This window comes from Plectropomus leopardus, chromosome 21 (genome assembly GCF_008729295.1).
Source record: "Plectropomus leopardus isolate mb chromosome 21, YSFRI_Pleo_2.0, whole genome shotgun sequence".
Classification (NCBI taxonomy): Eukaryota; Metazoa; Chordata; class Actinopteri; order Perciformes; family Serranidae; genus Plectropomus; species Plectropomus leopardus.
In genome coordinates, this window is record NC_056483.1 from 18,934,201 (window position 1) to 18,960,953 (window position 26,753).

Genomic DNA, 26,753 nt, shown 5'->3' on the forward strand with positions numbered 1-26,753 from the left:
GTAACAATGCTCCTGTGTGCAACATTTAACATGAGGCAATTAGCTGTGACCCGTTTCCAGCTTCTTCCACTAATCACAGTTCCCACAATTTAACCACTATTTAGTAAAATACACTCAGTTTAGTTGGGTTTACCCCTCAACAACATCCCCGAGAACTGGCTGGGATCTACACAGGCATCCTCCTACTGTCAGCTCCACCCACATACCATACACGCTTCTTCCCATTGGTTCAAAATCAAAGGAAGACTTCTTAAACCGAGATCTTATTGGCTCACGGCACTTTCAATCCCTCTTTCCACAGTCGGTATATGCAAATCGACGAATAGATGCGGAACAAGGGGAAGGAGAGCATAGCGGGCATAAATAGGTAGAGGGGGCGGACGAGTGTTGCCCTTCATCATTTCAGCTCAATTTTCACCCTGTTGCGCGCCCGCTGTATTATTTTATCGAATAGGACTGGAATATACACCGAATCGCTGTGAAAATGGCGCAGCCAGACAGCAAGAAGATCTTCTTTGAGAACCTGTCGGGAGCGGGGAAAGCTATCGCGGTGCTGACGAGCGGAGGGGATGCTCAAGGTAAACTGTGAAGTGACACTTTTACAGACACTGTATGTACCACTGTGTCACTGTGTGCAGGCCCGCAGAGGGCGAAAACACACCCCTGCAGCTGCGAGATGCTCTAATGCTGGCGAAGTGACTTGGCGTTTTCTTATTGCAGTGTCCGAAACACTGTGCGGCAGCTAACTGCAGACCAGTGCAATAGTAACGTTACGGCCATTCATTCAGGAAACCCGCCAGCTAGCATGCTAACATGACACATCCTGCTAACTCGCTAACAGCAGCATCCTCTGCCTCTAATTTGATGGCATGTTTGTCGCTAAGCGCGGTGACAGCAGTTTACAGAGCTGTCAAGGTCGAACCGTGGCGTCTTTTTCTATTCACGGAGCATTTATTAGCGTAATATAACTCACGGGTTAATGTTACAATTTAATTAACTGAGTCAAATGAACTCGGACGAGGCAGTGACCGCCGCAGCAGCGCAGGCCACCGTACTGCGGGTTGCTGGGCCTGCTTACTGGTCTACGTGACAGGCAGTGACTGACAGAGAAACTGCAGAAAGCATGCTCGACATGAACATTTTGAGAGAGATGAGAGCTGATGTTGCGGTTAGTTAGCAGCCCCAGTGAGGGCTAGTGGTGGGATGCCTGTATCCTGTGTACGTGATGAACTGCGCATACGTCTGTCCCACTCAGGCTTACATCACAGAGGAAAACCCTGATCATGTGTCAACCGGCTCTTCTCTTTATTTCCTTTAAGCACGAGGTGTACACATCTAATACTAAGATGTTAACACTCCATTTTCAAAGTAATTAAATTCTATTAATTATGCATCAAAATCAGTTTATTACATCGACATAAAGTTTAAATTAATGATCGGCAAATTACACCAGAAGTACTGCAGCATGATGAAGCTCTAAATATGTTATGGCATGTTTTTAAGCTAAGGGCTTCCTCTACACAGCCAGTGTCCTTTTGATCAGTTATACTATAATTATGTAATGGAATAAACCCAAATAAATTCATAATTAAACTGATTTTTGAAGTGCAACTCTTACTGTAACTGTAATATTTACTACTTCTAATATAGTAAAACACAACTGAACAGTTCTTGTTATGATATTGGAATTTCTAAAATACAATAACTTGAGAAACATCGATTTTCGTTAGTGGTGGGAATCATCAGAGGCCCCCGCAATACAATAGCTTATTATGATGATACTGTACTCACAATACAATATTGTTGTGATTTCAAATGTTTTGTAAAATGTTCAGTATTGCAATAACATATATTGTGATTTATTATCTTTTTCAGCTTCAAAATATGAACACAAAGGAAGAAAAAAAAAGTCCAAATCTATTCTTATCGAGTGTGATAAAGATCTAAAGATAAAGTTTCTGTCTTAAATCATCTTTTCTTGCAGCAAAATGTATCTACTAGTGGACTGAAATAGCAATTGATTTTATGGTAAAATTAGGCTACCAGACTACCAGGCATTTAGAGCATTCGATTACATTTTTAATTTAAAGATAAATAGCCCATAAAGAGGGTTTTACATGACAATGATGACTTCTCTTTTGATGGTTAGTAGCAGAGCATAGCAGAATAACTTTAGTTAACATTAAAAACAAGAGAGAGCGAGAAAGTACAGCTGATGCCGGTGTATATTTGACCGAAGTTATCTAAATATGTATATCAGTCTAAGTGGATTGTCTAAAATGGGAAAAAAATCATATTAACCAGATGTACCTGTGTTGATGCACAGGTATAACTATGAAAAATTCTGCGTGGAATACCTTCAATTAGTACTTTTTAACAGAAATTTTGTGTCTTTATAAGAAAAGCACGCATGTTCCCAATCTTACAATGGCTTTCAAGTGTCCCAACAAGACCCAACAAGGCAGCTAAATGGAATTCAGCCATAAATAATTTTTGTTATTTACACCTGTGCATTCCCCACTGTGACATGTCAAAAGGTCTCCTGGAGGTCAACCCGGAGACTTTTTTTTTTTAGCTTGCATTCTCTACTTTCCTCGCTTCCCTTTCAACAGGAAGCAGTTCAGCAGTTTGCTAAATGTTACTGTAACTGCCAGCCAAGTTAACTTCATTATTGCTCTCATCGGCTCAGGGGAAATGAATCAATCTCTGGTGGATGGCTATAGAATTAGGATTCACTATTAGCATACATATGAACTCATACACACGGGGGAAAAAAACACATGGAGATGGCCCCAGAGCAAAGCAATGAGGCACAGGCATGCATGACAGGAACTGAATGTCTGTGTCAGAGGGCATTGTGTAGCCTTGGCTTGTTCTTTTCACTCACTCTGCACGAGAAAGCGTCAGTTATGCAGAATAAGTGGACAAAACTTGATGAATTTCTGCTCTCATAAAGACCTTTTCTGTGCTCTCTGACTGTAATTAAACTAGGCTGATGATTTGACCATGGTTATGTAATGAGGCAGTAGGTCATGGGCTGTTACACTGGACAGTGTAGTGAATAATTGGTCCCCAGCTTCTTGTGGTTATGAGTGCCTTGTTGGTTTTGTGGTTTTAGGAGCGTAAGAAAAACATTAATTCCTGGAGGATTTATTTCTTCCCACTACAGTTCATCATGTACTTTTCAGTCTTTTCACTATTACTGCCGTCTTCTCCACTGCCCCACTGGCCTAACCTTTTGCGTTGCTTAGTAACAACCCCGCTTGGCTGCCATTAGATCTGCAGTGTTCTCCGTTTTGTGAAGAGAAAAGAAACTCGGCTCTTTCTTCTGTTGTTTATATCTCTCCCAGTCAGCCAAGTCCCTGTCTGCTGTGGCTAAAGCATTAGCCAGTGTTCCCACTGTCAGCGTTTAATCTAACCTGCCATTGACATTCAAGTCACAGAGCAGTGCCGCATTGGTTACTGAGTACACTTGGACTAACCACAAAATAACTGAGAGGTTGTAGGAGGAGCTGGGAAACCTTCTGACCAAAAATGGCAGCGTGCTGCGGTGAGAAAAAAATTTGGCCCCAAGCTACAGATAACAACTCAAACATAGAAACCCTGCAATAACACACACACTTACACACATTGTCCCTCATATTTAACAAATACTTAGAGAGGGGGGATTAAAGTTTTACAGCTGCAGTTGTGACAGAGATTAAATAAATATCCATACAGCAACTGTGGAGCAGCCGTGCAAATCAGGATTTCACAATGATTTGCTACAGTTGATACACTCTTCAGAGCTTAACTGTTTACCCTGCTCATCACCGCACTGTTGCATTACCTTTATGTTGGTGTTAAGATTACTTTATTCTTATTTTTTGCAGGGATGAATGCTGCTGTTCGTGCTGTGGTTCGAATGGGTTTATATGTGGGAGCAAAAGTGTATTTCATACATGAGGTGAGCTCATTATTTGTGATTGACATTGTCGAGAGCTATTTGCCACTGTTCATTGTTTATTTAATGTTACAGAAGTGGGCCAAATGTAGGAAAACATGAACTGCAGCTATATTAACTCCAATATCATAATATAGTAAAAGAATATTAGCACATACTTTGGGCAGTAAAGGTATGAATCACATAATTACACCGTGATACAATATTCCATCGATTTTTTTGGACAATGATACAATATTTGCCTATATCACAAAGTCTGCCGCGATACGATTTGGATATGATTCGATTCAGGGGCCGGCAATCAATATGGGATGATATCATACAATGCCACATGCCACCATTTGTCGTTTATTTTGTGTTATAGATCTGGGCCCAAAGTAGGAAAACATAACATGCAGCCACATTGCTTCAAATATGTTTACATTTTAAAATAATATATTACGGGTGTAAATCACTACTTTCATCACGAAACAATATTATATTGATTCTTTGGACATAGACAGTATATTTGCAGAAAGCATTACTGCAGTCTTCCACGATATGATTTTGATTCGATTCAGGGGCCTGCAGTTGATATGAGATGACTTGCCACTGTTTGTTGATTATTTTGTGTTATAGAATTGGGCCCAAAATAGGAAAACATAATGTGCAGCCACATCACCTCTAATATCTGTATATTTTTCAAGAATATATTAGCATATATTTGATACAGTACACATCAGGGGTGGAAATCACTACTTTCATTATGATACATTATTTTCGATTCTTTGGACAAGGAAACTGTATTTGCAAATACCACAGTCTGAGATGATATGATGAATGTCGAAGATATTAGGAACAGTAACAAATGTTACTGATGACTGCATTTCATGAATGGACTGTCGCACTATAGTAGTATACACTATACAACAGTAGGATCCTGTACTACATCTATGAACACAGGGATGTTAATTCTCACGTAGCAGATGTTAGAGGAGCTTTGCTGAGGGCCTGAGCCTTGCTTGCTCATCCTGTGAGCCCTGCACATCTGTGTGTGTGTGTGTGTCATGGACCTCTCTGCTCAGTGTGTTGTTACATAACTGACTTGACGCTGTAGCAGATGCTTGGTATGAAACTCCACTCCCACTTAGGTAGCACAGCACTCTGTGTTCCTCATGCTTCTGCAGAACACCGTGTGGTCAGACACACTTTTAACCATCCACATGAAATTCTTGAGTTTCACAATCATAAATTTGCACTTTTCTGTGGTATTGCATTAGGTTAAAATATTTATTTTATTTTATTTTATTTTTTTTAGTGATGATGACCTAATGAAGCTATGGAGTCTACATGGCTCCAACTGTTAGCTTGATGTTATTGGAGTATCTGTTTGCAAATCTCTTTTGTTTACGCAGCTTCTTCTCTTCTTATCAGGGATATCAGGGTATGGTGGACGGTGGAGAAAACATAAAGGAAGCTACATGGGAAAGTGTCTCCAGCATGCTACAAGTGGTGAGTAATTATCATGGGCAGCATTTAAGAGGAATACGCAAATCACGTAGCTAAAAGAGAAGGCTGGTTTGTGGTTAGAGGGGTCATCTCCGCACATCCCAGCAGTAATTAAACGTTCACCAGCACTGTTTACTCTTGTTAAAGTGTCCTCAAGCAAGACACTGAACACCGTACTGCACAAAGTACACACAACTGAGTTGTAAAAAGGGAGCTGGGTGACCTAACTGACCTGTCGACACCTATCGTCATCAGGGTGGGACAGTTATCGGCAGCGCCCGCTGTAAAGAGTTCCGCACCCATGAGGGACGCCTGAAGGCAGCTCACAACCTGGTGCAGCGCGGCATCACCAACCTGTGTGTGATCGGCGGAGACGGCAGTCTGACGGGAGCCAACCTCTTTAGGGAGGAGTGGAGCGGGCTGCTGACGGAGTTGGTGGAGCAAGGTACTGGGGAAAGATTAACCTCCTTTTTGTTTCACCCTCATGCTATTTTCTTAATTTAGGGTGTGCTCAGTGTGCTGAAAATCCGGTGGGAACTGCACATGGTGCTTTTGGAAACCAAATTTGGCAGATATTGTTCCATTATTCGCTATTTGTCACAACATTTGCCAGTATTAGCAGAAATTTCTGTTTGTAGGTTAGATAATTAGCACACCATACACCCTCACATGTTCTGTTTTTCCAGAAAAGTGTCTTATGAGGACAGTTTTTTTTTCTTCATTCTCATTCCGGCTGTTTTCACAAATGTTTGCTTTCAAATGTGTTTCTTTCAAACTGTCAGTTGATTCCTCATTAACATCTATTTTTAATAAAAGGCACTCACTTTTGGTTAAAGAGGAGCTGCTAAATGTATCCTTTGTGAACTCAGGCAATATGGATCTGATATTGTAAGATTAAGAACTTACAGAAATGACTCAAGGATAAGATTTAATCTTCTTCAAATATTGACAGCATGCAAATATGTGATGAAGTCAAAAAGTCACTTTAATCTGGGGTTTTGTGTTGTAAAATTAGAGATGTTTCTTACAGTAAAGAACTGTTAAGGTTTTTCACCGACCTCAGCACTTTCCATTGCTGCTCACGATGTTATATTATGACAACAAGCTGTGAGAGTACCCTGCCCGAATTACTTTAAAAATACATCAGAAAACATAGAGGGGACATTGGTTCTAACACTTACTTCCTCATCCTTTCAGGCTTGATTGAAGCTGATGCCATTCAGAAGTATTCAGCGCTTCACATCGTGGGGATGGTCGGCTCCATCGACAACGACTTCTGTGGAACCGACATGACAATCGGCACTGACTCTGCTCTGCACCGAATCATCGAGGTGGTGGATGCAATCATGACAACTGCACAGAGGTGAGAGAGACAGATTAGTTCGCCTGCTTCTGTTATCCTGGTTGAGGCTGTGAGCACATCCTTAACTGCAAATAAAAGTCATTCAAAGTTCATTTGAAGTCTTCAAAAGGATAGTTTTTAATCAGTAGGCAGGTTTCCAGTAACCATCAATATGCACAAATTGAAATTGCGATTATAAAATATGGAAAAATGTCAATATTGCAAAAAGGTTTTTATGCTAACATGAGGTGGTATTTCAGGGAATTAAAAAAAAGCCATGTTTTGCAAAACTGTAATGGAAACTTTTTTTTATGCTTTAAGTAACATGATGCTGTGGCTATGCACTTATGATTAGGAACTGGCTCCCTCGACCATGATGCAGGAGGCGCTACAAGAGGCATTATTGCATCGCATAACTCCTCAAAAGTTAAGCGGATCATCCAAAAGTTTTGAATACACAATTCCTCTGTGAAATCGTGGACTTCCACCTCCCAGAAATCCCTCATCGTAGGCCGCTCCCATGTATAAGGGCCTTGCCTTCCCATTATCGCTCGCATAACACGCCTGCGTCGCCATCTATTGAAAATAATGACGGCTAGTGCGGTGGCTGCAATAGAGATAAACCTGCTCAAGTTTTGAACATCCATCGCCATGCTTCTTGGAGTATTATTGCGAGGGGAGAAGTCCCATAACATCATGGAAATGCAGTCGTCTCGCAATTGTTTTTTATCAGAAATATCGGTTCAGTTTTGAGTAAATCTGTAATGGAAACCCACCTACTGTAACTGAGCATCCCTTTGCCCCAGCATAAAACTGTCTGCATAAACATGAACACATTTAGGTCAAAGGATTAATGAAAATGGAATTTCAGTCTATCCTGAGGAATGTAACATTAAAAAAAAAAAAAAAACAGACGCCTTTGTTGACACATGTGGCTCTTGCATATCAAACATATCACCATGTTTAGGTGGATTTCATCTCCATTCAGTATAATCTTTCTAATGTCTATCCTTGAATATATCATTCTAGTGCTGTATTGCTCAAATTCTAAGTCATATTTTCTGTCCTGATCTTTCAGTCACCAGAGAACGTTTGTGTTAGAGGTCATGGGCAGACACTGTGGGTAAGAATGCTCTTGATAAAGTTCATATCAAAACCAAAAACATCATTCCTAAGGCAGAGACAGAGACCATTATCACCTCTGTTTATACACACAGTGTTCTGTCTGCTTGCTTTATCCTAGCTACCTGGCCTTGGTGAGCGCTCTGGCTTGTGGAGCAGACTGGGTGTTGATCCCCGAGATGCCCCCAGAGGACGGCTGGGAGGACAAGATGTGTCAGAAACTGTCTGCGGTAACACGATCTTTTCTTGTTGCACACAGTAAACTCAATGAACCACAATGAATCAGTGTCCATTACGCTTCCTAGTTGTCTTGTTTAACATGACAGTTTTCTCCAAAACCTTTCAGTTTTTCTACAAGGCGCGAATCCTGACTTCTCTTTTAAATCAGAGAAGACTGATGTGAGGGAAATGATGTGTCAGTCGTCTGCTGTCTCATTGTGTTTTTCTTTGCTTTGGAAACGTGCCATTGTTCTATGATTCAGACCCGTTCCAGAGGCACAAGGCTGAACATAATCATAGTTGCAGAGGGAGCCATTGACAGGCATGGGAAGCCTATAACCTCTGGTTTAGTCAAGGATGTGAGTACCTGAGTGAAGAGAAAGGGGAAGCCAGAAGCATGGAGACCAGACTGATGGAAATACGTCTCCTGAGCCACAAATAAACTTTCTGTTTTTATAATTTTCTTGCAGTTTGTCTAACATGACAATTGGCATCAGAAGATCTAACAGTGAGTGGGATAAAAAAGCTCCATCATGATGCTGCATGTAAGGTCCACAATAATGCAGTGTTTAAAAGGGGTCGACAGATTATCGGCCTGGCCGATTATTGGGGCAGATATTTGGCATTTTGCCAATTATATGTACGTGCGTTTTATTTTGATGATTGCTGATAAAATTTATTAATTAAAACATGCAAAGAAAGTGTCAGCATGGGGGGAACTTTTACTTTGTAAAAATTTAGGGTGCTGTTTTTAGTCATTCATTATTTGAATTTTCACTTTACTACAAATAAAGTTGATGTTAACCTGTTGTATTTGATGTTCATAGTTTTTTGATTAAATATTTGCTAAAGGCAATTAAAGTTTTGTGACAGAGTTTGCTATATTCCAAATTCTAAATAGTTTTGGATTGCGGATTTTCATTTTTATTGTAAATGGATATCAGTTACAAATTTAGGTTATCAGATTCATTAACTTCTAATAATCGGTATCGGCCATAAAAACCATTATCAGTCGACCCCTAGTGTTTACAAGCAACAAGGCTGGCAGAATACTGCCAACTGCAAAGTGCAAACATAAGCTACAATGACAGCTTTCATTATGAGTGGTCTCGGCTCTCTGGCCGTTAGCATCAACCGGCCCCCGTGCTTCTGAAAGCCCATGTCACAGCCACAGTCTCAGTTTTTCTGTCATGTTGTTTCTCCACCACCCCCTCCTTGTAGAACCGAGCAGGAATGAAAAGGCTGAATATCATAATTGTAGCCGAAGGGGCGATTGATCATAACAACACGCCCATTACCACTGAGTATGTCAAGAATGTAAGTACAGAGCTCTGTGTAAAAAGTGTGGCAAGTGGCCGCTTCGACTGCCTCCTGTATGACCTCTACTGTACTGCTGCCCTGGTGTGGCTTTGACTCTGTTGCTGTGTTTCTGGAGCACTCTATCAGACACACTGTCTAGTTTGGTAAGATGGCTTTCACCGTACTACTATGGCTGTAAAACACAGATACCCTCACTAAACCTCGCACCCAAACATTTGTCAAACTTCATTTATTCTTAACTGCCTCACACATAGTTGTATTTCTTTTTTTTAAATATTTATCGTGGGTTTTTTTTTTTTTACACTTCAAATACACCATACAGATTATCACTGTATGCCATGACCTTGCACTAACTGTTTTTCATCTGAAGGCAAGCATTTCAACTTTTTTTTTTTTTGTACAGTGCCCAAGTATCTCCATTTGTTTATCACTTCCCGCTTGGGATCTTCTGTGAATTTCAGTATAGGCTGAGAGCGGCCCGCTAACATGACTGAAAAATTAGAATGGCTTGCTTGTGCTTTGCTGTTTCCCCTTTTCTTCAGCTTTTCTACTGTTTGTGTGTGATGTGCCTGTTCCTGTTATGTATGTATGTTTAAATCTGTTTAGCTCTAATATACAGACAGAATACTACATTTAGCTGTATCAGTAATATGCATGAGATAAATTAGCACCATTTCACACTGAGGATCCATTTGTTAAATTTACAGTAGTGTTTCCCCATAGAGAAATAACAAAGTACATTACTACAGTATTTGCTAAGAACTGTACATTTGATCCTCCCAGCTTGTTGTCAAATGCTTGGGTTTCGACACGCGAGTGACAATCCTGGGACACGTGCAGCGAGGAGGGACCCCTTCTGCTTTTGACCGCATCCTGGTAGGTCCACCACTTTTTGATAATTTGATCAATTATTTTAGTTCTTTGTTAAGCAAAATACCAAACGTTTGCCGGTTTCAGCTTGTAAAATATCATTTGGGATTTAAACTGTCGATGGAGTAAAACATGCTGTCTGCAGGTTTTGTTCAGTCATGGAAAAAGTGGAAAAGTCAAGGAATTTGCAAATATAAATTTCTAGGCCTTGACATTTTGAAAACTAAATATACCCTGAAAGTTTAGAAAAGTCATGATTTTTTTTTCTACAAACCTGGTTTATTTACACGCTCGACCGTTTAGAAGTATTTTAAACAGAAATTCTCTATATGCACAACGTGCAGACTTTAACCTATTGTACGCTGTGTGATCTATTTAAAGTATTTTGGTGGGAATAGTCTAGCTGTCCCAAGCACTTCCTGTTTAATCCTGTGTGTGTCTGAGAGAAACGGCTCTAGGTTTTAGGTTAAGCACATTAACAGATTTATGGCGCAGTACGTGAAGCACTGCATCACAAACAGAGAGTGACAAATCTCTCTTTACTAAAAAACAACTAAAAAAATACTCCAGTTTTGCGTCCAGTTTAAAGAAGAAATCCCTGGATTTGGAGTAGAACATACTGTGTGTACAGGAGAAACAAAGGAAGTTTTGATAGTAATGATGATGTGATGTGTGCACTATCTGTGTGTGTTCGCTCACACAGGCCAGTCGTATGGGCGTGGAGGCTGTTCTTGCCCTTCTGGAGACCACTGCTAACACGCCAGCCTGTGTGGTGTCTCTGTGCGGGAACCAGTCGGTGCGGCTGCCTCTGATGGAGTGCGTACAGATGGTAGGCACTGGACTGAGATGGAAACGCGCCAAGACTGCCACACACACACAAACAAGTATTTACAAAAATACGGAAGCTGCGATGAGAGGGAAACCGCAAAGCACGTATAAACACAATCACTGGGAAATGACTGTGCTGGATTCAGAGCGGCAGAGTCAAGGGGGGACGGGTTGGAGGAGCATTAAGTAACGATGACAAAGCGCACAGCCCATTGGGCCTGAAGTGGCTCTAATGCTCACAAGAGAGTGGTATTGTTTGAGAGGCAGTTGTGTCTGGTTAATGATTATCTGAAGCATTTGGCAGAGTTGGCAATGACCGCCTGCTGGATGGTGATGTAATGGCAACCCCTCTCCATAGAAACGCACAAAGAGGCTTTATTGTTGTACTCACGAACCATGTTTGGATTTTGACAGAACTGGAGGGAAAATTTTGCTGCAGTTTTCCATTATTTTCAGATTTTTTGAAACGCTTCATGTAAACAATCGTGTTACAGGTCAAGACGAGGTTACACATTAACCCCGTGTGGCCTTTAACACGTCTGCTGCTGCATTGTTCTGTCTTTTTGAACTTGACAGGCAGTTAGTCTTACACAACATGCAGCAATTGTCAGGCTCATAATAGACACTTCAAAGATCGCAGCATGAATACATACAGATATTTAATCTCAGCTGGTATAAATTCAACAAAGGAAGTGTTTGAACTGAAATACTCCTGTGTTTTCCTCAGACTCAAGAAGTCCAAAAGGCCATGGACGAGAAGCGGTTTGAGGAGGCTGTAAGGCTCCGGGGCAGGTATGACTGACAGCCCGCTCTGACCAATCTGATATCCTAAAGCCATCGCTTCACTCAAGACTAAGGCTCTACCCGACTCAGAATTATGTCAGTCAGATCACATTTGGCTGTTCAATATGAATCGTCAGTTCATTTTTTTTTACATATTAAGTTTGAAAGTTTGAAAGTGACGTTCAACAGCATTCATTTAATATAGTAAACAAGCTAATGGCATTAACGATGTGTCGCAAAATATGCACAACAAATTTTTTTGCTGACACTAGATATATGTTGATGTGTGATGTTTCGTTTTCCATCACGTACATTTCTCCTATTTCTCCCTGCGTTTTGTCTCTCCCTTCATGTATGCCAGCTAGCTGAAAATGTGTTTGAAAGGAGTTTAAAAAACGCTGTGCGAGAGACAAGGAAAAAAATATTTTATGGGTTTTTGAAAAGCAATAGAATTTTTATTCTGTCAATGAAAATGTGTGGAAACCCTGCATATTGGGCCTTTTCATTGATGTAGTGTTAAAAATGTTCCACACTACTGTTGTAACAATATTGCGTGTGCTATGTTTTACTGCAGGAGTTTTGAAAACAACCTGAGGACATACAAACTGCTGGCTCATCATAAACCAGAATCCGAACTACCAACTGTAAGTCACCTCACGACATCGTGACATTTCCTTTGACAGTGACAGTGTTGTCAGCTCTGTTTGCTTTCTCCTAACACAAACCAGAAAAGTACACACCCTCACTCAGCCACACGCTGAGCAGGAGTGGTTTTCACACAAGCAGCCCACACCGTGCCTGGAGTGTGTGTTGTTTTTAGAGAATCAAATCGGCCTCCGAAAGCCACTGAGATGTTTAATTTTTTATTACGCTGTCCTCAGGATGTGCTTACAAATAATGACTCAGCTACTGCAGTCATGATGCAGTGTGCAGCTGCTATTTTCAGGAGGTATTCTTGGCAAAAAAATGTGGCGAGTAAAGTATTCCTGTAAATGTGCGTTTTTGCCAATACAGTACGGTGAGCATTTCTTTGAAAACAGGTGCATTTAAGTATTAGTCATACTGGCATCCATCAGATGTGCTGCAAGTTGTTTCCTGCTGTTAGGTGGAAAATAAGGTGACCTGTAATTATGGCTTCAAGTTAATGATAAACTGTTTTTACCTGCCTGCTGCGTAGCCCATAGTTGTAGCGATACGCTTCATATGAGGCAGGCTTCATATGAAGGCGGCTCAGCGTTGGTCTGTCGTGCAGTGAGATCAGACGACACCTGGCTTCCCGCTTAGGGATGACTTGTTCAACCCTGCCAGGAGCCACGGCAGCCTGCTGCTGCAGCTCCAAAGGAGGCAGCTCAGACTGAAGATCAGTGAAGTGTAGAGGCAGCGTGGCAGACCCCATGCTGCGGAGCTCGCCTCAGGGTTTGGCTCCCCCCGCATCCGTAATAATGACCACTGCAGGCCCAGCATGGAGCTGAGAGCAGAGCAGAAAGCTGTTATTGATTGGCTCTGCAGAGCTCGATCAACTGTCCTCCAACAACAACTGCAACATACTCTCTTTATTTAGTGTGATGATTAACCCTTTGAAACCTGAACAAATCGTGCTGATTTCTTTCAAAAACATTGGAAGAAAGCCGTGAGCAACGAAAGAAGAAACGACCCCAAAATTAGCAAGAAATTAGGAAAAAGTAAAAGAAAATCAAGTGAAAATTTGTGGAAAAAAGGGAAAGAAAAAGAAAGTTTAAAAAACACAGAAATGAGCTAGGAAAATAGCTTAAAAAATACAATTGTTACATAATTACATACACAATTTAAATGTTATTACAATAATTATGAATAGTTTTCCCCTACTTTTTTCCCCTTTTTTAAAAACAATTTTCTAAACCTCCTTATTTATTGTAATTTTTGAAACATTTATTACCAAGTTGCTCACTGCCTTTTTCCCATGATAAAAAAATAAATAAATAAATTACACCAATGTGCTCTGGTTTTGAAGGTTTAGATACTGACATGGCATCCGTGGTTGCACAAGGAATGTGATGTCGCTCCAGGTTTTAAATGGTTAAACTAGTCACAGGGTTTCTGTGGATCCTTAAAAAGTCTTAAAATGCATAAAATTCATTAAACTAAAAAGTAAGGCCTTAATTGGTTTGAAAATGTCTTAATTAAATCTTTTAAAAGTCTAAAAAATACTCAGACATATGACGTAGGATTTGATATATTCTTTTTTGTTCTGACTGTGCACTGTAAAATTTCAAACTAACTGGTAAAATCTTTTACAGTTATTATTATTATTATTATTATTATTTAAACATTTAAATTTGCCAAATTCCTCTCACATAAACATCACAAAAAAAGCCATGTTTAAATATTTAAATATTTTACATATTTTATGTTTTAGTTTTTTATTTGTTTTTTGTTGTTGTAAAATTGGGCTTAAATTTCATTTCAAGTGGCATTAAAAAAGCCTTGCAAAGTCTTAAATCTGACTTACCTTAAGCAGAAGGAAACATTTGATGTCCATTTTCTGTCCTCAGAGCAACTTCAATGTGGCGGTGTTGAATGTCGGGGCCCCTGCAGCGGGCATGAATGCTGCCGTCCGTTCAGCCGTCAGGGTGGGCATCTCTGAGGGCCACAAGATGTTTGCTGTCAGTGATGGGTTTGAGGGTTTCTGCAAAGGACAGGTGAGTAATATATCATTGATATGCCGTTTCCTTTACTGTACTTTTGCATGTATACACCTCTCTGCAATCGTATTAATTTAGATGAAACATTTTAAGAACGGGCATTCATCAGATAATCTTTGCTAACAGTTTAATCAAATATTTTGTGTACTACTTTAATGTTTTAATCAATAACCCAACGAGAATTGCACTCAATCCCTGTTAGGTCACTGTCTAAAGTATAATCAGGGAGACCCAGAGGATAATCTGCCCAGATTATTGTAAACCAATTTCCCACACTGACTCTCCCTCCTCTGCCCTGCTCAGCTGAAGTTGATGCAGTACCACAGCTGACTGTTAGAGGGCAACAGTACATACAGACTGTAAAACAGCTTGTCTTGTGTGAGACTGTGCTGTAATATGAGAAACTACTATTATCCCTGGCTGGTTAAACTGGTTTTAAGCTCCTCTCCCTTATCCTCCCCTGACCTTTCCCTGTGAAAAGCATCAAGATAGGAAAATTCAATAACAAGTTCAATTGGATGAATTTTTAAACCAGGAATTGTCAACTGGCCATATATTTTCAACAACATATTTCTAACCTTTTTTGAAGCTACTGGTCATGCCAAATTTTAAACATCTGAATGTAGTAAAAACAGCAAATTTATTTTTTTTATTTTTTACATAAATAAAATGTTTTTGGTCACATATCTGACCCAGGCACATGACAGAGTGCAGATAAAATAAATAAGAAAGAGCTATAAATGCATGCATGTATCAATAACAGTGACCAAAAACACACTCCAGCATCTCCCTCCCTCTCCCCTCTCTCTCTGGCAAACAAACACACACACACACACGCCATCTAGGCGTATTCTTTTGACAATTCAAGCACAGCCCAGATGTTGTAATGAGCCACCAAGTGTGACTGTGTCACATGAGAAAAGGTTCACTGGTGAGACGTATCTGACTGGCCGTGCCGCTATACCGATCTGTGCATCCTGGCCGATCAGTACTGTGAATGTGCATGTTTATCTATGCTGGGTACCTTAGGTTGCTTCTCGGCCCGGATGTGGCCCAGTTTAATTGGCCTACCTTAAAACAAACCAGTCCATAGTTGGCTCGCCTAAAGAACAGCACTTAACAAATGATCTGCTCATTTATCTTCATCAGAACGTCTCCAATATCACTGATTAGTTAAACATCCTGCATGCACCCCAGCCAGCTAAAATCAGGTTGCACTGACTGACCCTAGACCAGTGGGAGTAATGGTTCCTCTGTTATATATCAGGCATTTAGTTGTCCAGGAAATGAACTGTCTTTATAAGTTTTGCACTGAAACCACGGGAGCATGCATCTGATCATACAGAATAGTAGCAAACACAGGAGGCTCTGGGTGTATTAAAGTGTATAGTAAATGGACCAACAACAATATTTGGCATGGTATAAACATTGGAATGCTTAAGAAAGAAAGTGCTTAAAATATGAAGGAGTTAAATTTCATTCGTTGCTGTTGTCTTCCCTTCAGATTAAGGAGATTAAATGGGGTGATGTCGGAGGATGGACGGGACAAGGCGGATCTCTGTTGGGGACCAAAAGGTAAAGCTGTGATCTGTTATCTCTTAACAGCAACTGTACAGCATTAAAACTGTAATCCATGAAGTTTTAATTACTATTTATTAAGTTATTCTATTAAGTGGAGGGGTATTGGTAACATATACAGGTAAAAACAGGTGAAAAGATACAGATTTCATCTTTAAAGGTACACTCGCCAGGGTTTTCCTGAAAAACAATGCTTAGACTCATTCAAAATCTCTCTTAATCTTCACTTAATTCCCCCTAGAAGGTTGTGGCGGTGTATTTATCTGCAGAGACTCTGCTTTCTGCTGGTATTTCCTTACTTGTTTTGTTATATGTGGAACGTTCCTGGGCACAGCACGCATGTGCCAGGCAAAGAGAAAGTCACAAAAACCTCAGACACAGCACTGAAAAAATGCAAATACAGTGAGGCGAAACACCAAGCAGCTAGCTCTCACTTTCACTGTCAATATTGTTTACAAACAGGAGCAGACTGTTCCTTACTTAATTTACATCGATACTTCATACTAACTTTTCAGTATTTTTACTCACACACAAACTGTAACTGTGCATTTCTCATGAACACAAAAACACATTAACACTTTTGTTGTTTCCCTTCCTTTAGAACACTGCCTGCAAAGCACATTGACAAAATTGCTGATTCGATGCGAAAGCACAACATTAACGCACTGCTAATTGTTGGTGGATTCGAGGTACGTTTAATTTTTTTCTGTTCCCTGGTAGCTAATTTTGCTAATTTTGGCTACATTTTCAGTTATGCTTTCCATAAGCTTTTTTTGCTGCAGTTTTGAAAATTCCTGACAGTAGCGCTAATGCTAATAATATTCAGCAACATTATGAAAACGCTCCTACACTTAAGACTGTAGCTGTTGAAGCAGTACTAATTATATCGTCAGATGTCCATATGTACAGTATATGACAATGTAATGTTGACCCCTCTCCATCATTCTTATCCCATTTTTATGTCAGCACACCACCATATGGCTCCTCACATACTCATGCACATTACCATGCTTCAAAGTCAGTTCTCTGTCAAAACCAACATCAGCAGGAACTGTAGCGTAAAGCTGATTTTCAGGACTATGAATATATTATTATAGAGAAAGTACAATTCTTAGTTTGAGGCATTTGAATTATTGAAATGAAACGTAAAGCGACACTGAATATTGTGATGATTTGGTTTTAGTTGGAAAACAGAGAACACCTGCTTTTTTCCAGCCATTTCACGCACTCCCGTTTAGATGCTCACCAGCTTTATTTTCCTGCAAATGCAAGTAAATGAGTGTTATGTGTATGTATGGATGTGTGTGAGAGAGAGAGAGATAATATGTATTGTATGTGGAGTGGTACCTGTCTGTTTCGCTGCTGTCCGTTGTGATAGACCTGGCTCCTCCCCTTGGCACCCCTCCACTTTTGTCCTTCCCTTCCTTTGTGGCAAGTAGCACCTTTTCAACCCAACCAACCTGCTACAGTTCCACCCCCGCAGACACTAAAGCCCCTTGGCTCTGCCCTGCAGGCCTTCCTGTCACTGCTGGAATTGTTAACGTCGCGCGGGAAATATGACGAGTTCTGTGTGCCCATGGTCATGGTCCCAGCCACTGTCTCCAACAATGTGCCGGGCTCAGACCTCAGCATTGGCGCTGACACAGCTCTGAACGCCATCACTACTGTAAGTGATGGAGGCTGGCAACAAGAATAGTTGATCTCAGCTACACATGGACAGATAGAAAACACACACGTAAGCAGGCAAACATGCTTGCTTATGCTCAAGTAGCCAGCCAGCCAGCCAATCAAGAAAGGGGGAAATCGCTCACTCGGTCATTTTACCAGTCACTCCTCATATTTAGCTGCCTGTCATTTGAAGGAAAATTTGCGAACACGGCATCTGTTAGCCACATCTGGAATAAAACTTGACGCAAACATCAGGAATTCAGCCACACAGACAAATGAAGGTATGACTGGTAAATGTAAAACCAAGTTACAGAGTAGCGTCCCTCCCTTCGCTCTCAGGTGAGTAAGCGGTCGACAACATGGAGGCATGCTGCAAGGTGCACGAGTGTCGTGACCGCCATGTTTGCTCTGCCTGCCCTTCTGCCCGTCTGTGTGTTTGTGTCCTCCCACATCATTAACATCAAAATGAGTGGTTACCAGCGTGCAGGTTTGATGTTGAAGCTCACACATGCAACTACAAACTAACACCTTGTGGTGCAATAACGTGCACTGAATCCTGTGTATCTGCTCTAACTAATAACAAAGCTGCCACACTAACTTTACTCAGAGATATCACGTCAATCTGGCATTAATATGCAGTTTTTTCTTTTTTTCCTTTCTTAAAAGCATCATGATAACCCAAATGAACACAACATTTACCCTGTGTAAGACCAGAGCCACAGCTCAAATATTAGAGCCCGACCGATATATATTGGTGAGTCGATTTAATCATCCAACACTGGCTTCTTGCAGATCGGTATACATGTTGTCCAATATGCACCCATAGAGATTTGTTATAGTCGTTGTTATAATTTGTTATAGAGTATAATCCAGATAATTGGAGTAATTTATTATAATTAAATCAACAATCGAGTTTACGGTTTCAGTGCAGTGATGTCATTGTTGATAAAAAATGTTGTTAAATCCTGCGTCCATCTTTGTCACAAGAGTTTGGTGGCCATATTTGAGGGATAATTGCATTGCTAAGATAGGTAGATAAATATACTCATAGATAAACATAAATATATATGTAGTATATATATAAAGTAGATATAGATTAATATACATGTAGATGATAGAGTATCTGCATCTACATATATATATATATATGTATATATATTAACAGAACTTAATCCATAAAGAGATGCTCTGAGTTATTTATAATAATTAAAAAAACCATAAATACATATATTCTTTTTATTTTTATTAACTGAGCAAAATCCAACCATATTTAAAGAATAAGTACATTATGTAGATAGATAGATAGACATATTGATAAATATGTATAAATAATAGATGCAGGTGTATGTGAGTATGTGTGAAAGCAAAATTAACCAGCAACTGACAGCGCTAATCTGGAATTTTTTTTTTAACTTTCTAATCCACATCAGCCCTAAAAATCCAGTATCGATCGGGCTCTAGCCAATAAAAACAGAATAACATATCCGAGCCTGAATCTCTGCCACCATCTCCATCACTCTCCATCCTCCTCTGAGTATGCAGACTGGATCTGTGCTTGTCCTGCCTGCATATAACCTTCCACAGCAGATACGGCCGCCATGAGCTGCTGAGGCTCACAAACACACAGATCTGTCCCATCTTTTCCTTTCACATCTTTGTCTTCTTCCCTCTCTTCTATCTGTTCCATCACCTTCCCTCTACATTTTATATGTTCCCTTATCTCCTGTGGCTCTCCTCTGCCACTTCATCCCCTCCTCCTTCCATCCTCCTACTTTTTTCCTCCCTCCATTTCCTCTCCATGCCTCTATTCACACTTCTGTCCCTCCCGTCCTTTCTGCCAAAGGGAAGCCATTGCCGCTATCACACGGAAAGAGCCGGAATGGCAGGATACGCTCTAGCAAACTGAGAGAGAATCAGCAGTCTCTCTCTCAGTGGCCGTTCCCTCTGTGGCTCTAACGCGTTCTCATGTACTGCCGCTTCAGGCCTTTGAGAGTCTGCTGCAGCTGTATGAGGCTCGTGCTACCTATGAGGAGTTTTGCATCCCGATGTGTATGCTGCCTGCAACCATAAGTAACAATGTGCCGGGCACTGATCTAAGTATCGGGGCAGACACGGCCCTCAATGCCATCGTGGAGGTAAGGCTGTCGAACCGCCGCCGGCACAACTTTAACCGCTTTGTTCAAGATGCAAATGCACAGAGGATGAAAATGACACATGATTTTAGGTATCAGTGGAGTTAATGGTCCAGTGCTCGTAATCAACAAACTGTCAGCTTCCAGAAGCAGATGTGCAGTAAAGTGTTGCATGAGTTTTTGCTGCAGGTCTATAGATTTTCTGTAGCCAATCAGTCTTAACCTAACTTTAACTAACTGTAGTCCTAACATCACGTTTAAGATTAACTTGAACTCAATCACTGAATAGCTGTAAAATTTTAAAGGGGCAGTCCACTGATTATTTGTATTTGAACAGAAAACCTGTATAACAAAGTGTAGGTGTGAGGTTTTAGGGAGATAGGCATTTACATGGCTGGATGCAAGTTGAATCGTGGGAAATGTAGGAGCCTCTGCTGCCTTGATTCATTCTTTTATATGTCTAGCATTACTAATGTTATTGTTTGAAATTTTTGGAAAAGTCATGGATTTTTGTTGTAATTCAACTATTACAGTAATCATCTGTGGATAACATTCAGTTAATGTGACATAACAGCAAATGTATTTTAAGGAAAATCAGCTAATCAGTTAATGCAGCCTTATTTAATTTGACGTTTTATGGATTAAAGCAGTGATAGGCCAGCTAATTCATGGCTCCACCCTGAACATTTTTACTCTGTCTCATGTTATTCCTACAGTTTTATGGACGTGTCATGCTAAATCACTGGAGTGCCCCTTTAAGCTGCAGCATCTGAGAATTTTTACTGACATCACAGTGACTTGAAATTAAACTGATTATCAGCACTGGACTTTCAAAATAAAGTTTTACTGATCAGAGCGTTTAACATTTGAGTTATAAATGATATTTGAAGTTTATCATGTGATGTGCTCTCTCATCCTTATGCAGGCCTCCATTCTAACTGGTGACAGCAGCATTTTAGCCTGAATCTGCCTGAATTATTTAAACATAGCGAGTTGACTGACATATAAGCATGCTGGCCTTGAGAGTGTTATGCTGTTGTTTTTTATGTGGAATGTATTACTTTAACCCTTTGAAACCTGAGCAAATTGGTTTGATTTCTTTCAAAAACAAGTGGCCAAGGTAGCAAGCAACTCAACAGGACATGGCCCAAAAATTGGCAAATTGCAATAAACAAATAAATAAATAAATAAATAAATAAAAGTAACAAGAAAAATTACCCAAAAATAAACAAAAAAGGTGAACAACAAAAACAAACAATAGAATAACCTTAAAAAATGCCAAAAATAATATATATTTTTTTTGTTCATTTTTTTTTTTGTTTTATTTTATTTTCCGTAACATAATTTTAAATATAAAATTATTCTATTTATAAATATAGTTTTCTGAAAATGTTCTATTACCTAACCCCTTTCCTCTTTTTAAAACTATCGTTTAGTCAATTTTTTTTGTCAGTTTTACTAATTTCTTGCAATCTGAGTAACATTATTTGCCAAGTTGGTCAGTGCCTTTTTACCCATGTTTTCAAAAGAAATCAGACAAATTTGCCGAGGTTTCAAAGGGTCAAATAGCTTGTGAGCGTGTCTGAACGCAGCACAAGAAAGCTGTTGTTGATCAAAGTTAAGAGCACATGACCTGTAATCACCACACGTCAAACACTTTGTTAAACATGACTTTTAACTGGAGGAACACATATTTGTTTCAATGCTTAGCCTGCGATAATCACCTAATGTATACTGACATTGTGAGCTCGTATGCATGTGTCAGACTTGTGACCGCATCAAGCAGTCGGCCAGCGGGACCAAGAGACGCGTGTTCATCATTGAGACCATGGGAGGCTACTGTGGCTACCTGGCCAGTGTAGGAGGCCTGGCTGCCGGAGCTGATGCTGCCTACATCTACGAGGAGCCGTTTGACATCAGAGACCTGCAGGTAACACACGATCGCTTGGTAACATGCACCTCTACGTCGGCTGGCTCTGCTGTTTTTGTCTTTTCTCACTTCAGCACATTTAGACCTACTATGGGATGTTCTTTTGAGTACAATACCACCTACTGGTCATTAGTCTAAATCGCTAAATTTCCTTTTTCATTCCCACAGGCCAATGTTGAGCATTTGACAGAGAAAATGAAGACTAGCATTCAAAGAGGACTTGTCCTCAGGTAATGACTGCTTACGTTACACCAGTCTAGACGGTCACGGTGATTGAGTAATCGGAAAAATAAGTACACATTCAGACACATAACTGGTGTGCCGCTGCAGTATTTTTGTAGGATTGCTCATGATCCAGTCTTTCCAGACTTCAGTATTTGTTTTTAAGCTGCTTGTATAGTAAACAGATCCAATGTTGACATCATCAGTTTTATAGGTGACATTTCGCAGGGGCTGCTGTCTTCATGATGTGACTGTAACATGAACTCAGGGAGGACAGAAGCTGTAAATGCAGCAATTTGTCCTGAAGTGCAACTTTAGGAACAAAGGGTGCATGTAACCTCAGACGTCTGACTGTTGTCTTTTAACTGTTTATTTGTGTAGGAATGAGAACTGTAATGAAAACTACACCACAGACTTCATCTACCAGCTGTACTCTGAAGAAGGGAAGGGAGTGTTTGACTCCAGGAAGAATGTACTGGGGCACATGCAGCAGGTAGGCACCACATTCACATCTCATACTGGTTAAATAGGAGTATTCCTATCTGAGGCAGTGTCAGGGGTAACAATTAATCCAGGATAAAGAAGATTTAATAAACAATTTTCTATATTTGTATCATGAATATGCATATACCCTTTACATGGATGAGCTTTGTTGTATTTTGGCTCCGTGTGTCTTGAGATTAGCGCAGATAAAACTGGATCAAACAAAACTTTGATGATCCCCAAGAGGAAATTGCATTGTGCCTACAGCAATTAATGGGATACAGAGAAAATGGAAATTGGATTAAACAGCACAACTAACAACTTGAACAAATACATGCCTTTAAATATATATATGTATAAAAAGTTTGGTGGGTGTTTCTGTTGGCTCTGGGTTTAAATCTGGTCTTCGACTTTTGATGCATGTTTTTGTCACCACTTCCTGTTTCTTGACTATGGATGTGACATCTTAAGAACATGAAAAAACTTAATTTCTAAACATTTATGGAAAACGCTCCAAACTGTTTTCATCCTTCCTCACGTTTTGTGTAAAAAGTTTTTCCAGGCCTGGAAATGGCTTGTAATTTACAGAATGTTTTGGAAAATTTTGGAATATATATCATTTTGGCTGTAAAATATTTCCTAAAATATTCCAAAAAGTGTTCATTGTATTGATAAATTGAAATGTAGTGCTGCGCTGCGTGACCAAACAGCATTCAGACATGGCCATAAAACAAACATTTGTTTAACAAGAAACAGATGCGCGCAAACATTTGAAATTGAATTAGTAAATATATGTGGGAACCTTGACTTAGAAAAAAGCAACGAAATAAAACATTTTGATTCATTTTGAAAGGGTGGCGCACCCTCTCCGTTTGACCGTAACTTTGGGACCAAGATCTCTGCCAAGGCGATGCAGTGGATTTCCAAAAAGCTGGTGGAGACATTCAGACAGGGTAAGGTTAATGTTCCACTTCCGATACGAGTGAAACGTCCTGTGGTAGTTGATCCTCCCTCCCTACAGAGGCGTGACCGTTGTGAAGCAGACCTACACCCGGATCTGTCATGGAGTCACTGTCTGACATTTTGATGTATTTTTATCCTCTCAGAGGAAATTATTTATTGATCATTTACATCCATCAGCATAACTATTTAATAAGAAATTGACTCGAATGTACTTAGAGATGGATAACACCAATAAGTGTGAGTGATGTTAACACTTTTGAAAAACAGTTTGTCTTTAAAGCACACTGCATGTGTATTAAGACTGCAGTTAAAGTTAAAACTCCTCTTTGTTTTTTTATGTCTATTTCCCATTCACATGGATGACATAAGATGAAGGTAAATCTTTTTTTTTTTTTTTTTTTTTTTGCTGGCTCCATGACCATCTCCATCTTTATATTTAGCTCCATGTCCCTGTCTGTCTTTTCCATTATTCTGCCATATTGTAGATTCACACAGGCACTTGTGGGGCATAGCTATGACTGGTTAGCGTTGCTATCAGTGTGTGTCTTTGCCTTAGTCCCGCAAATTTAGCAGCAGCCACCATGCCACAATAATTTTAAGACTGGAAACTATAAGCATGGGCTGTTTAAGTAATGGACACATTTTCCTGCTTCGCCCCACATTTCCTTGCCTGTCTATGATGCTTTATGTTGCCTCAGTTGCTTTTTGTGTTTAGACTTTAAATCCCACTGCATTGTAGTCCTCCTGTTGATCCACAGAGTTGTTTTAGTGACTGTTTTCTTAAGAATAGCTACTAGCTAGAAAAACAAGTCATCATCACTATACAGCCTCTCACACCCGCTGCCAAATGTCCAATCCATGCTACTGTACGTTTGCAGCTAACACAAGTGCGTTCCTGTTTTTCCACCTCTGACTGCTTTGGTGTTTCCCTGCAGGCAGAGTGTTTGCTAACACAGAGGACTCTTGCTGTCTGCTGGGGATGCGTCGCAGAGCTCTGGTCTTCCAGCCCGTTGTACAACTCAAAGACGAGACTGACTTTGTGTACGTATAACACTACTTGAACAATTTCTAGTTCTTTTTAGGCTAATAATGACAGAGCGTTATGTTTTCAAGCTGTCCGCCCTATTCTCTTGTCTCGTTTGAAGAAATTTCTTCAAATTTTGCACAAACGTCTGCTTTGACTAAAGGATGAACTGATAAGATTTTGGTGACTGATTAGATTTTAGCAGTCAAAGGTCAAGGTCACTTTGATCTTGCGTCTGACTTATGTGAACACGATATCTCAAGAACACCTTAAGGGAATTTATTAAAAAATTGGCACGAACGTCCACTTGGATTTAAGGACAAATTGATTAGATGTTTCTGGTCAAAGGTCTGTGACCTTGTCTATGTCTCATTCTGTTGAGCACAATATCTTCACAAAAGCTTGAAGGATTTTTTTTTCGAGTTTGGCATAAACTTCCACTTTGACTCAACGCTAAACTGATTAGATTTAGGTGTTTAAAGGTCAAGGTCACTTTGATCTTGCATCCGACTCCTTCTTGTGAAAACTATAACTCAAGAACACCTTGGGGGAATTTCTTCAAATTTAGCACAAACGTCCACTTGGATTCAAGGATAAAGTGAATAAAAATTTTTGGTCATAGGTCAAGGTCACTGTGACCTTGTGTGTGTTCTCATTCTTAAGAACATGATATATAAAGAACAGCCTGAGGATATTTTTCCAAATCTGGCACAAACATCCTCTTTGATGCAAGGATAAACTAAGTTTAATGGTCAAAGGCCACTGTGATTCTCGATACACGTTTTGCTAATGATGCCAAAATTTTAATTTAATGTTGGGAAACCTGTTGCAGAGCCAAAATTAAAATAGTGTAAAAATAAGAATGAAGAAAAATGAAATGAAATGCTAAATACTGTTATGTTTATGTTAGAGCGGATCCACCAATGATCTGAAATAACAGTTTTATCTTATAAAGCCACTCTTGGTCCAGTGAGGATCTATTCTTTTCACTGCTCCCAGTTCATTAGAAGATATCAAATATTTATAGAGCCACAGTGCTGATATTTGCTCATCTGTCTGCAGTCACAGGATTCCTAAGGAGCAGTGGTGGTTGAAGCTGCGTCCTCTGATGAAGATCCTGGCTAAGTACAAGACGAGCTACGACGTGTCAGACTCCGGACAGCTGGAGCACGTAGTACGCAACCGGCCTAAAGAGTCAGACGCCTCTGTCGCCATGTGAAGGCCAGTACATACGCTGGCCTTTGAAGTCCAGTCTGTGTGCAAGACTGAAGGCCTGCGAGGCGTCAGTTTGTGTGTTGTAAAAGAGCTCCAGTAACAACTTCAACAGTCGTCTCTGTTTGGCCACACCGTGTTCATTTCCTGTCTGTATTTTCCCTCAGTGTCACTCCTCTCCGTTTCGTCTTGACAAACTCATGAACTGTAACCTAGCCTCTGCAGTGTTCCTAATATCAGACACACACACGCTCTCGCACACATCCACGCAGCTGTCCTGCCATGCATCTGTGTGTCCTTGTTGCCCTGGTTGTTTAGTGTCACCGCTGTTTTAAAATTGCACTTTCTCCGATCCCAGAGCTGCACGAGGACAGGATAGACACCGTATCTGCTGTAAAAACTCAGTGTGTGTATCTGCCGAGGACAGTGTGAGGTTCAGCATATTTATGTGAGACTGATGCAATACAGTTCTACTGCTGCAAGTCAAGGGAACTGCGTGCTGTGCTTTACACTGAAACTAATATTTATCTTTTTATCAGTTAATTATTTTGCTCGTACACATGAATATATTATTAACTGTAGGCACTGCTGTACTGAGTAGCTGTCTGTCATATTGCACCTACGAGTTAGACATGTATGAGACTAATGTTTCCCACAGAATAAAAATCCAACTTGACAAGTGTACCTACTGATTAATGTCCCTTGATTTATTTATTTAACCCCTGATCACCCAGTTTTCCCTTTTATTTTCATTTAAGTAGCTTTAAAGCTGGAAAAATCAACTTATTCCATTCAGTCTATCATTATCACATTTTTTCATGTATCTTTACTGCACTGTTCCAATTCTTTACTTCAGTTATATTTGAAATATTTGAATACCAAACTCGATATTTTTAAAAATGCACCTTTCCATAATGGAAATATTCTAGATATCTTGCACACAAT

General features: G+C 40.1%; 1 protein-coding gene across 7 annotated transcripts; it reads left to right on the plus strand.

Annotated features, from left to right (window-relative positions):
• Nucleotides 1–335: 335 nt before the first annotated feature.
• Nucleotides 336–26,492, plus strand: pfkpa (phosphofructokinase, platelet a). Of its 7 annotated transcripts, none has more exons than XM_042510715.1 (23): nucleotides 336–578; nucleotides 3,873–3,946; nucleotides 5,357–5,434; nucleotides 5,687–5,876; nucleotides 6,629–6,794; nucleotides 7,852–7,896; nucleotides 8,017–8,125; nucleotides 8,378–8,473; nucleotides 10,218–10,310; nucleotides 11,008–11,133; nucleotides 11,860–11,924; nucleotides 12,490–12,559; nucleotides 14,447–14,593; nucleotides 16,101–16,171; nucleotides 16,776–16,863; nucleotides 19,825–19,977; nucleotides 21,740–21,904; nucleotides 22,073–22,134; nucleotides 22,508–22,619; nucleotides 23,463–23,562; nucleotides 23,942–23,947; nucleotides 24,508–24,613; nucleotides 25,659–26,492. In XM_042510715.1, the coding sequence occupies exons 1-23, from the start codon at nucleotides 485–487 to the stop codon at nucleotides 25,813–25,815; spliced, it is 2,373 nt and encodes a 790-aa protein (XP_042366649.1). In that variant the 5' UTR covers nucleotides 336–484; the 3' UTR covers nucleotides 25,816–26,492. The 7 variants fall into 7 exon arrangements, with proteins under 7 accessions (XP_042366649.1, XP_042366648.1, XP_042366647.1 ...); XM_042510714.1 differs by lacking the exons at nucleotides 8,378–8,473; nucleotides 19,825–19,977 and adding exons at nucleotides 9,336–9,431; nucleotides 17,688–17,840; XM_042510713.1 differs by lacking the exon at nucleotides 8,378–8,473 and adding an exon at nucleotides 9,336–9,431.
• Nucleotides 26,493–26,753: the final 261 nt, after the last annotated feature.

Bases quoted from the DNA above. Each gene is read 5' to 3' on its own strand.
- pfkpa (XM_042510715.1), top strand. From the start codon at position 485: ATGGCGCAGCCAGACAGCAAGAAGATCTTCTTTGAGAACCTGTCGGGA. The intron at 8,474-10,217 runs GTGAGTACCTGA...TGATCCTCCCAG, and splicing joins CCTCTGGTTTAGTCAAGGAT to CTTGTTGTCAAATGCTTGGG. The intron at 24,614-25,658 runs GTACGTATAACA...ATCTGTCTGCAG, and splicing joins AAAGACGAGACTGACTTTGT to TCACAGGATTCCTAAGGAGC.